Here is a 12,379-nt window from a genome sequence, read left to right as displayed (position 1 = left end):
TATCATAGTTCATTTTTAACATTTAATAGTCAGTATGAAAAGTGTATTTTATTAATACATGAAATTTTCCCAAAGACTTTTTTTGTTGCTTCTTTTACATCTTTGTTCCTTAAACTGTAGATGATGGGATTCAGCATGGGGATCACAATGGTGTAAAATATTGACACTATCATGTCATGCTCCAACGCATAGCTGGAACTTGGTCGCACATACATGAAAAGGATTGTCCCATGATAGATTGACACTCCAGTGAGGTGAGAGCCACATGTAGAAAAGACTTTTCGTCTCCCATCGGCAGAACGCATCCTCAGAATTGCCACCAGGATGAAAGCATAGGAAATAAGGACAATCAGGATGGTCACTATCTCAATGGATCCCACAAAGTAGAAAAGTAGGAGCTGGTTGACGTGAGTATCAGAACAAGAAATAGCGAGGAGTGGAGGGATGTCACAAAAGACATGCTTAATTTCATTGGAATCACAGAAGGTCAGGCTAAATGTAGCTACTGTATGTACAGAAGCATTTAAAATGCCACCAAAATACGAGGCAACAATGAGTGGCACATAGACTCTGGGTGACATGCTCACTGTATACAGGAGAGGGTTGTAGATGGCCACATAGCGGTCATAAGCCATTGCAGCCAGGAGGAAGCACTCTGTGGACCCAAATGTGACAAAGAGAAACATCTGTGCTACGCAGCCATAATAGGAGATGGCTTTATCCTCTGATAGGAAATTGACCAACATTTTGGGGGTGACAACTGAGGAATAGCAGGCATCCAAAAATGACAAAACACTCAGAAAATAGTACATGGGGTTGTGGAGTCTGGAATCCCCAATGACCAACACAACCAGACCCAAGTTTCCTATCAGAGTAAAGAGATAGATCGAAAGAAACACTAAAAATAGCAAGACTTGCATCATAAAATCATCCGTGAAGCCCATTAATATAAAAAAAGTGACTTCAGTTCCATTTTTCAGCTGCATTCTGGCTAAATCTACATGTGATGACATTTCTGATATGTCAGTTTTAATTTTAAATTTTAAGGGAAAATCTGAGAAAGCTTATTTCTTAGGAAGTTATGAGGAAATTCTTTTCAGTGAAGGAAGACTTAAGTAGAGATGAGAAAGTTGGATAAATTGCCCTGCAAAAAAAATAGAGAAATTATTTTATTCAATTGTAAACTCTATTTGTCAAGTTAAAAATACTGGCAGTATGAGCAGATTTTAAAATTTTCCCATTCATTTAATGTAAATAGTTATACTACCAACTTTAGTATGCATCATTATAAATTTCAAAAGTACTAATGGATAGAATATTAAAATCTTAAAATACTCTCCCCCAACTTATACAACTAAGAATTTGTCTTATATTTTACATGATAAGCATCCCTAGTGTTCAAAATTATTTAAATGGAAGACATACACATTTATTACAAGACTAATTTATAGTTAAATGAAAAAAAGGTGAAAATTACTTCATTTTTATATTCGTGGAGAATTGGGGGCATTCCTAGTAATGTTCAGGGCTTACTCCTAGCTTTGCATTCAGAATTCTGCCAGTGCTGAAGGTCTGTATGTTATGTTGGAGACTGAACCTGGGTCAGTTGCATTCAAAGCAAGTTGCCCTACCTGTTATACTAACTCTCTAGCCCTGAAAATTATGAATTTTACAATATCACATGGTAATAGAAGAGGGTTTGAGATTGATAATTCCACCTGATATTTGGAGTGGAGAAAAAAAGGGTTTTTATGTTGTTACTTTTAGTTAGTATTTTGCTTTACTAGTAGTTCTGTAACATTTGTGAGCAGACAGTAGATATTATTCTGGGATACAAAGGAAAAAACAGTACTGTTTTGCATTTTTTTCTTTTGTTCATATTTTATTTCTTGATTTCTATATACTAAGTTTTATGTTTTAACATCCATGTGGAGTTTATTATATTTATATGTTTTGCAGATTTAGCACCAAAGTAAATCAAAGTAAATGTTTCAGGTTAATTTTCAGCTTGTATCATCATTTTATGCCTTCAGTGTTTGTTGACATAAGTGTATTTAAAAAAACAAAATATTTATCATTCACAGGGTCAGGAACACTTAAAACTGTTTGTCATTTCTGGTTATACTAATAAAATATTTACATTAATAAAATATCCTATAAAATCATCAATAATATTTGTCAGTACATTTGAGGGTATCCCAAATTTTTTTTTTGCTTTTTGGGTTAGCAATGTTTAGGGGGTTACTCCTGGCTTTGCACTCAGGAATCACTCCTGGATAGCTCGGGGGACTATATGGGATGCTGGGAATCGAACCTGGTTTGGCTGCATGCAAGACAAACTCCCTACTTACTGTGCTATTGCTCCAGCCCCCTTATTTCTTTATTTTTTGCCTCCATGTGTTTCACTGTCTTCTGGTGTCTGTTTATCTCTTTCTTTGTCCCACCCCCATAATTATCTTTGCATTGTATATAAAATATTTACTAAATATGGCAAGGAGAAAATATAGAATTAAGCAGAGAGAAAAGAGCATAGTGATACAAAATGAAAGTATGCAAGGAAATTTTGGAGATTTTTGGAGCTCCAAAGAAGGCATGAAAATGGCAAATAGAGGCTCTAAGAAATATTCATTATGGGGCTATCAATGACCACACGATTCTTTGCATACGGAACACCCTATTTCAATCTTTAGCACTTTATGGTCCCCTCGAGCTCAGCCATGTGTGATCTGAGGCACTGAACCAAGGGTAGCTCCTGAGGACTTGTAGGTGTGGGCCCAAAATAGCAAAAATTATCATCTTCACTTATTATCACAGAAAAGCAAATAAAAAGGACAATGGAATATTATCTCAAATCAGTAAGAATGAATTATTTGAAAAAGCTCAGAAATGGGAAGTGTCGGAGGGGACGGTTGTAGAGAAAATGGAATCTTCCTTTGCCATTTATTAGAATGTAACTGACTTAGCATTTATGGAAAACAATGTTGAGTATCAAAACAAGTTAAAATAGAACCACCAAGCAATCCAGCAATGTACTCTTAGATATCTGTCCAGAGAACGCACCATTAACCCCAAAAAGATATATGCATATCTATGTTTATTGCTAAATTCTTTACAATAGCCAAGCTCTGTACAAACAATTCAAGTTTTAGTAACAGATGATTGCTATAGATGATATGGTATGTTGACATGCAACTGGAGAGACTCATTCTGATATTGAGTCAGAAAGAGAAAGATATGGGAAAATCTCACTCATATGTGTATATAAAATAACTCCAGATAAAGACAATGTATACTAAAAGCAAACTTGAAGACTCTAAGCATGGAATTGAGGTTATTTCTCCAAGTAGGGAGGAGCAGAGGCTACGGAAAGAAAGATTTGCTTTCACTATGTATATTGGACCTCTGTGGACAATATTGCCACGTTAATGGTAGGTGTAATGTGGAAATACGCGCCTACAAAATAAATGAATACACTCTTGTAGACTTATGTTACCTTGATAGAAGATAAAGAAAATTTAAATTTTAATAAGAAAACTATAATAGCTTTAATAAATATTCATTTTTATGTCAAGGACATATGCATGTGAAATATGACTTCCAAATTTTAGTTAATAATAAAATAGAAAGTTATAAAGGCAATGCTTTTTCTTAAAGCGTTTGGAAATAAATATTCACTGAAAAGTAGAAGCTAAATTTGATTTTTTAGTTTTGGCTTGAACCACACTTTGGGTGGTACACACGGATTCCTCCTACGTTGGAACTTAGGGATTGCATTTAGGAGGGCTTGAGGGACCCTATGGAGTGGCAGTGATCCAACCCAAAGTGAGCTACATGCTAAGCAAATGCCCTACTGTCTGTACTATCTCCCCAGCACCTAAAATTTGCTCTTTATAGTTCTGCATAGCATTTCTATATGAAGCAGTGTATATAATGACATTCTCACGGGATTTAACCCCATGAGTTCAAATAGTCTATGGCATCAAACACCTTAAAAATGCATTTCTCTTATTTTATTTTAGACTGGGATATATTAGTAAAATAATAGTGTGCTTAAAGTTCCCTGATACTATCTGTAAAACCTTTTTGCTTAACTCTTCTCTAATTCAAGATGTGGTATAAGAAGTTAGTTTATGAATAAAGGTTTATTTTCATCCAATCATGTCTTATTAGAGCAATTATGTACTTGGCTGTAGGGAACTGAAAGAATAATAGACAGTGTATCTACATCATTGAAGAAGTATATCAAAGCTATTCAAACAAATTCCAACATATTTTCAGAAGAGAAAACTGTGATCATGCCCAACTATTTCACTTTGAGCATGGACTTCGCTGGACTGGAGCGATAACACAGCAGGTAGGGCGTTTGCCTTACACGTGGCCGACCCAGGTTCTATTCCTCTGTCCCTCTTGGAGAGCCCGGCAAGCTACTGAAAGTATCCCGCACGCACAGCAGAGCCTGGCAAGCTACACATGGTGTATTCGATATGCCCAAAACAGTAACAATAATGGGCCTCATTCCCCTGACCCTGAACCCAACAGGGACTAATGGAGATGTTACCGGCACCCGCTCACGCAAATCAATGAACAAAAGGATTACAGTGATACAGTGATTTCACTTTGAGAAAGAGACCAGAGAGATAAAAATGTACCCTTTTGGAGATAGACGTTTTAAATTTTTAACAAATGTTGCTAATATTCAAGGCTAAAGAAAATTACTTGTTAAATTATCATAAAGTCAAAAAGCATGAGGGACTAGGTGTCCATCAGAGTAGTACTACACTGTAGCACTGTCCTCCTGTTGTTCATTGATTTGCTGGGGCGGGCACCAGTAATGTCTCCATTGTGAGACTTGTTACTGTTTTTGGCATATTGAATATGCCACGAGGAGCTTTCCAGGCTCTGCCATGCGGGCAGGATACTCTCGATAGCTTGCCGGGCACTCCAAGAGGGGCGGAGGAATCGAACCCTGTTCGGCTGTGTGCAAGGCAAATGCCCTATCCACTGTGCTACCACTCCAGCCCAACAACAAACATAATATATATATATATACATATATATATACATACACAAGCATATGTATGGAATATTTGTGTTATATATAACGTATAAGTACATCATATAAATTACATATATATCAAATTTACATATTTTTGTATTTACGTACAGGTATGTATATATATATATAAACCTAGAGTATATTCCAAGAATGGAGAATGGAGGCTAATGGGCAGCAATTATTTACTTGCTATACTTTATTTTTTTTTTTTTTTTTTTTTTTTTTTTTTTTTTTTTTTTTTTTTTCATTTATTTTATTTTATTTTTTTTAAATTTTATCACCATGTGGAAAGTTACAGAGTTCTCAGGTTTATGTCTCATTTATACCGTATTCAAACACCATCCCTTCACCAGTGCCCATATTCCACCACCAAAATCCCCGGTATACCCCCCGCCCTCCACCCCAACTGTATAACTGATGAACCTCACTTTATTTTCTCTTCACCTTGATTAAGTTCCATATTTCAACACAAAACTCACTATTGTTGTGGAAGTTATATCCCCAAAAAAGATAACCCTAATAAGGAGGCATTTGATAATTAGTTTTCCATTCAAAGATTGTATGTTCTCAGGTGTTAGAAAAGGTCGCGCGGCCGCGTTAGCGGCCGCGCGGCTCGGATCTGTCCCAGTCCCGAATCCTGGAGCCGTGTTAGTTGCTGCTCAGTGGCGCCAGGGTTCCATCTGGAGAAGGTGTGCTGGCGGCACCTCCTCCTTCCGGCCCCCCGGTGTTGCTGGCCCCGACTCGGGTCCGGAGCATTTTCCAGGCCGCGTTGCTCACCAGAATGCCTGCCGCTTCTCTGTGGATTGTGGCATGAAGATGGCGCCGAGGGTGGGTCGAGGGCGTGACTTCCAGCGGCCGGGACCACTTGGAGTTTTGGGCTGGCGCTGCCCCACTCCAGTGGCCCCCGCGGCTCGGATCTGTCCCAGTCCCGAATCCTGGAGCCGTGTTAGTTGCTGCTCAGTGGCGCCAGGGTTCCATCTGGAGAAGGTGTGCTGGCGGCACCTCCTCCTTCCGGCCCCCCGGTGTTGCTGGCCCCGACTCGGGTCCGGAGCATTTTCCAGGCCGCGTTGCTCACCAGAATGCCTGCCGCTTCTCTGTGGATTGTGGCATGAAGATGGCGCCGAGGGTGGGTCGAGGGCGTGACTTCCAGCGGCCGGGACCACTTGGAGTTTTGGGCTGGCGCTGCCCCACTCCAGTGGCCCCCGCGGCTCGGATCTGTCCCAGTCCCGAATCCTGGAGCCGTGTTAGTTGCTGCTCAGTGGCGCCAGGGTTCCATCTGGAGAAGGTGTGCTGGCGGCACCTCCTCCTTCCGGCCCCCCGGTGTTGCTGGCCCCGACTCGGGTCCGGAGCATTTTCCAGGCCGCGTTGCTCACCAGAATGCCTGCCGCTTCTCTGTGGATTGTGGCATGAAGATGGCGCCGAGGGTGGGTCGAGGGCGTGACTTCCAGCGGCCGGGACCACTTGGAGTTTTGGGCTGGCGCTGCCCCACTCCAGTGGCCCCCGCGGCTCGGATCTGTCCCAGTCCCGAATCCTGGAGCCGTGTTAGTTGCTGCTCAGTGGCGCCAGGGTTCCATCTGGAGAAGGTGTGCTGGCGGCACCTCCTCCTTCCGGCCCCCCGGTGTTGCTGGCCCCGACTCGGGTCCGGAGCATTTTCCAGGCCGCGTTGCTCACCAGAATGCCTGCCGCTTCTCTGTGGATTGTGGCATGAAGATGGCGCCGAGGGTGGGTCGAGGGCGTGACTTCCAGCGGCCGGGACCACTTGGAGTTTTGGGCTGGCGCTGCCCCACTCCAGTGGCCCCCGCGGCTCGGATCTGTCCCAGTCCCGAATCCTGGAGCCGTGTTAGTTGCTGCTCAGTGGCGCCAGGGTTCCATCTGGAGAAGGTGACTTGCTATACTTTAAAGGTGACCAATTATACTGGTCACCTTGTAGCCTTTTTTGACATTTACACAGATCTGAATCTGATTAGCACTGTGTAAGTATACAGGATAAACATTTTTGAAAGTCTCATCTTAGGAAAGGGCCCTGACAAGGTTCTTTACTGGAGTGAAAAGAAGAGTTTGTTTTTTAAATTTTTAAACTTTTTTTTTTTTTTTTTTTTTTTTTTTTTTTCCCTCTTTTTGGGTCACACAGAGAAATACTCAGAGATTACTCCTGGTGGTGCTCTGGGACCCTGTTAAACCTGTTGCAAGACAAATGTCCTCCCTGCTGTCTTATCTCTTTGGCCCCTACTGGAAACAGTTTAAATGAACTTTACTGTGTATAGAAAGACATTTGAAAAGATAGAAGAGGCCCCTTGAATCAAATGTCTGACAATGTTGGGAATAAGGGTCGGCTCCCCAAGCTCCCCACATCCCAGCAGGCTGTTCGTTTACTTGTGATTGCTCACAAGGTTGATCATGTTTACCTGTGATTATCAGAGTATGCCAGAAAAACAAATATATTAAGAACCATTACCACAGTTAAAATTTTTGTATACATTATTTTATATGATCCAATATTTTCCTGGTAACAAACTAATTTAGTATCCTTTTATAGAGGTGAAAACTGAGAACTGGTGTGACTAATAATTTAGTCAAGGTCACATGATTACAAATTAGGCGGGGTTGAAGTCTATGTTTATATGTTTTACTTTTTAAGCTATTTACACTTGATAAGGCACTTTTTAATATATATCAAAAGTATAGAAGTAGGGCCATAGATAGAATATAGTGGTAGGCTACTCAACAACTGGGTTCGATCCCTGGTATCCCATATGGTCCCCTGAACACTGTCAGGAGTGATTCTTGGATTAAGCCCTGAGCATTGTAAACTGAGCCTCCTGCCCCTCCCCCCACAAGTATGGAAACATTATGTCTTGCAAACATTACAAAATAACATCTTCATGCTTTTGAATCTTTTTTTGTAAAGACATCAAACCTTATCAAACAAAGTTAAAAGCACACACACCTTAAGTGGCTTCTTGATGAATTAGTTAATTGTAGAATTAAATTGAAATTTGTTTATACACCTATGCAAAATATAAAATTACATTCTCAAAATACCCAGTTTGGGGCTACAAACTAAATATGTGCCCTTTTAATAATGCTCCTAAATTTTAGTATGACCCTTATTTCTGTTTCTTTATTCTGAAAATTATCTTTCTTCAAGTAAGTTAAGAAAAATAGCTAACTCACAATTACTTTACTTATATATGCAGTTTTTCCTATTATCTCTTCTATGGTCCCCAAATTTCCTTTATTTATTTTTAAATTCAGTTCTGAACTAACACAGATATAATATTAAACACAGACGCTAGTAAGAGATCCAAAATTTTAGGTTGTGACATTTTATAAATCACATTTTTCCCTTCTCTTTTTTTTCTTTTTGGGTCACACCCCACGATGCATAGGGATTACTCCTGGATCTGCACTCAGGAATCACCCCCTGGTGGCACTCAGGGGACCATATGGGATGCTGGGAATCAAACCCCGGTCAGCTGTGTGCAAGGCAAACACCCCACCCGCTGTGCTATCACTCCAGCCCCACATTTTCCCCTCTTACCTGAGCAATAAACTGTTAAGTTAAGACACCTTCTGAATAGTAAGTGTTCAAACTCTTATATCACATCCTAGAGCTCTTCTTAAAGTCCATAGGGATGCTCCAAGGAGAAAACACATTAATTCTCTTTTGGGACAGGAAAATAGCAAGAGAATTTTATTTTTTTTCCAGCACAAGTGAATATTCTGAAACAATGAACGGTGCAATTAAAATGTTTATTAAAGCACTTTAAACTTTGCTATAAAATGGTCATTGATCTCAGTGGGTGGGTGCAGGGTGGGGCAAAGGGTGTCACTATGACAAAGGGCAGAAGGAGAAGTACACTGCAAGGTCTAGGGATATTGTGCATGTGAAACCCTGCCATTAGCCATACGTAAAACGAAGTGACTCAAATAAAATTGAAAAAAAATAATATGAGCACTGACAGAAAAAAGATATGTTTAAGACAGGCAAGTAAATTTAATGACACAAGACATAGTTCTAACTCTGGTACACTGAGCTGATGAATCAACAACAAATGACCTGAAATCCAGAATTTTCTCCTCTAGAGAACAAACCCTAGTTCACTCAGACTTGTGTGTACAAATGCATAACAAAATATGAGAACTGTGACATAATTCAGACACATTGTAATAAAGAAAACTCCATTGCAATTGCTGCTCAGATATTAGGAATAAACAAGCTCATTGAGAAAAAAGGAGATAGGACATGAATATATGATGAATAACTGATAGCATGGGATGGTGTTTTCTAGAAAATTACTGTGCAATGAAAAATTAGGATTTGAGAAATATGGAAGAGAGAAAGACAAACTCTGATATCTACTGAGGATTAATTTGTCTTAGAAACTCTATGTGGTGATCTGTGAAATAGTGTCTTACCATGTTTCAAAACAGTTTAGAGAATCCATAAAAGCCTCAACTCAATATCCAAGGACTTTAAATTAGTAAAATGAAATACTGGTAATGGTGTTTGAATTTTAAGAATAAAGAAAACAGGATTAAAGAAAGAAACAAAGAAGACAATAGTATTGGTAGTTTAATTCGGAGTAAAAAGATCAGTTAATTAAAGGCAATCCCAGGGGCATGTTATCTCTTAGAAATAGTCCGGACTAATGGTGCATGCTGTGCTGGCTGGCAAGCCCAGATCGAACCTCAGCATCACAGTCACCCAATCACTGCTCAGTCTGTTCCTGGAGGCCCCTGAGAACCACTGAGGTGGCTTTGGTGGATCTGGGCACTGAAGGGCCCCAGTAGCATAATTAAATTACAACCCCTGCTGGAATAGCACTGCACTGTAGCACTATTGTCCCACTGTCATCAATTTTGCTCAAGTGGGCACCAGTAACATCTCCATTGTGAGACTTGTTGTTACTGATTTTGGCATATTGAAAATGCCACGGGTACCTTGCCAGGTTCTGCCGTGCAGGTGGAATATATTATGTATATATGTGTATATATATATATATATATATATTTAGTATGTGTTTGTATACCCAGAAGTGCTCATGACTACTTCCAGTGTAATGTTTGAGGACCATGTGGTACTAAGGAACAAACATACAAAGCAAAAGCATGCACTCCAGCCTTTGAACTCTCTCCCTCTCCCTCTCTTTCTCTCTCTCTCTGGCTCAAACTCATATTTCTTGAAAACTTCTGTATCAGTTTATCATCTTTTTCTTATATACCAACAGTAAAATACTAAAGCTCGCCAATGGGCGTGTGCATTCGCAAGCTCACCAGGCAGCTCTGTCTCACTGCCCACATTCGGTGCTCTGGAACCGCTGTGTATGGGCTGGATCGATCGGGACAGCCGGTGGTCAAGGACAGGTGAAGGAAGAATGAGGACCAAGCTGGTTGCTGATTAGTTACCGTTTATTCGATCTTCCATCTTTTTCATCTCCCGCACTCCTAGCTCCCCATCCTCTCTCTGGATCTATTGCAGCATCTCTGGATTCTCTTGTCTTTCTCCTCCCTCTTTCTCTCTCCCCCTTGCCCCTAGGCTACACACAGCCAGGTAGCAAATCATCATAAGAAAGCCTTTCCTGAGGGCTGGGCATTCCAAAGCCCTTCCTGACTCTTAAGTGTTTTTCTCCTTTCCATAGTCCAAACACTCATTAACATCTTAATCCTAGTTATTTTTGTATGGACATAGCAAGAGATACATTGAGGCTGGCAAGGCAGCTCTCCTGGCAACATCTTGTCACAGACTGAGACCATAGCACTTAGGCCAGATTAATCATTCCTAAACCTAGCAGGGTCCGAATCTAGTTATCACTGTTTGGATCATGACAACATTTGTTGATGATCAAGCTCTTAACTTGTAGTTAAGCATTAGGCACTTTGGCCAGGCCCATCTCGATGCCAGGGTAGCATACAACTCACTTAGGTCGAGAAAACAGATGCCCAGGAGGAAAATATCCTGTAGAGTCAAATGACTCCCAGGTTACAAAAGCATAGCATTTGCTAAGTCTTCCAGTGTCCATACAAAAAGGACATTGCTCTGAATAAACTATGCAAAAGACTCAAGGAGAAGAGAAAAACAATATTTACAAGTCAACAGAACACTAAGAAAGAAGCTACAAATAAACACAGGAATGGGAGCACTGTGAAGGGAGTAACCCAATAAGCCTAAACTAATTATTGTAATGTTTTATCACAGGTCATATTTTTACCATTTAAGAAGTTAGAAAGTACTTTTAGGTCTGTTTTTATCAAATTCCTATTTTCTTCATTTTTATCACTTTTATCATTTAAGAAGTTAGAAAGTACTTTTAGATCTCTGTTTTTATCAAATTCTTTGTTTGCTTGAGACAAGTTTATCTTTTTATATATATATATATATATATATTATTTTCCTTCAGCCGCATGACACATCATAAGACACTCCCTACCCATTTTCTATAAAATCATAGAGGGAAATATATACATATGTCTCTTGGAGAGCCTGGCAAGCCACTGAGAGTATCGCGACCAGAAGAAAGAGCCTGGCAAGCTTTTGATTTATGGCATGTTTATGGCATATTTGATTTATACCAAAAACAGTAACAATAACAGGTCTCATTCCCCTGACCCTAAGAGAGAAAGACGAGCAAGGGGAAGCTGCTAAAATCTTAGGGCTAGGGCAAATGGAAACATTACTGGCACCCGCTTGAGTAAATCAATGAAAAACAGGATGATAGTGATTATTTCCTAATTATTATTTCAATTGTGACTACTCACTTTTGTCATTACTCACTTTTGTCATTTAATCAAGTAACTCTGGAAATTTCTTTCTGAGGGATACTTCTAAGTTTTCTGTCACCTTTGAAAATTTTCGGTCACTTAGCAATCACATTTCTGAAACATTTTATTTTATTGAAGCATTAAAAAATTAATATATTTTGTAGCATGGCCTGGCAAGCTATCCGTGGCATATTCAATATGCCAAAACCAGTAACAAACAAGTTTCACAATGGAGACGTTACTGGTGCCCACTCGAGCAAATCGGTGAACAATGGGATGACAGTGATACAGTGATAGGGTGATTTTTTTTAATACTTTATTACTCTGTACATTTCAATGAATTCTATATCATTTTAAATTTATTTATCAAATATAAACTATTCAGGAACATTTTCTACCTGCTATTTTTTTTCAATTTTTGAAATTGTTGTTTATGTTTCTGTTGTAACATTGGTTACAAGACTGTTTATATTTTGCGCCCACCACCAATGTACCAATAGCCTTCAAGCCCAATATGCTGGACTTTCAATACCTCTCTCTGCTTTCACCCACTGATAACCA

General features: G+C 39.7%; 1 protein-coding gene across 1 annotated transcript; it reads right to left on the bottom strand.

Annotated features, from left to right (window-relative positions):
- Positions 1-29: 29 nt before the first annotated feature.
- On the bottom strand, positions 30-11,840 carry LOC101550736 (olfactory receptor 1094-like). Its single transcript, XM_012935743.2, has 2 exons — positions 11,816-11,840; positions 30-1,054 (listed from the first exon to the last, which is right to left on the bottom strand). The coding sequence occupies exons 1-2, from the start codon at positions 11,838-11,840 to the stop codon at positions 30-32; spliced, it is 1,050 nt and encodes a 349-aa protein (XP_012791197.2).
- Positions 11,841-12,379: the final 539 nt, after the last annotated feature.

The sequence above is a fragment of the Sorex araneus genome, chromosome 6, assembly GCF_027595985.1.
Source record: "Sorex araneus isolate mSorAra2 chromosome 6, mSorAra2.pri, whole genome shotgun sequence".
NCBI lineage: Eukaryota > Metazoa > Chordata > Mammalia > Eulipotyphla > Soricidae > Sorex > Sorex araneus.
This window is presented reverse-complemented; position numbering and strand designations above follow the sequence as displayed.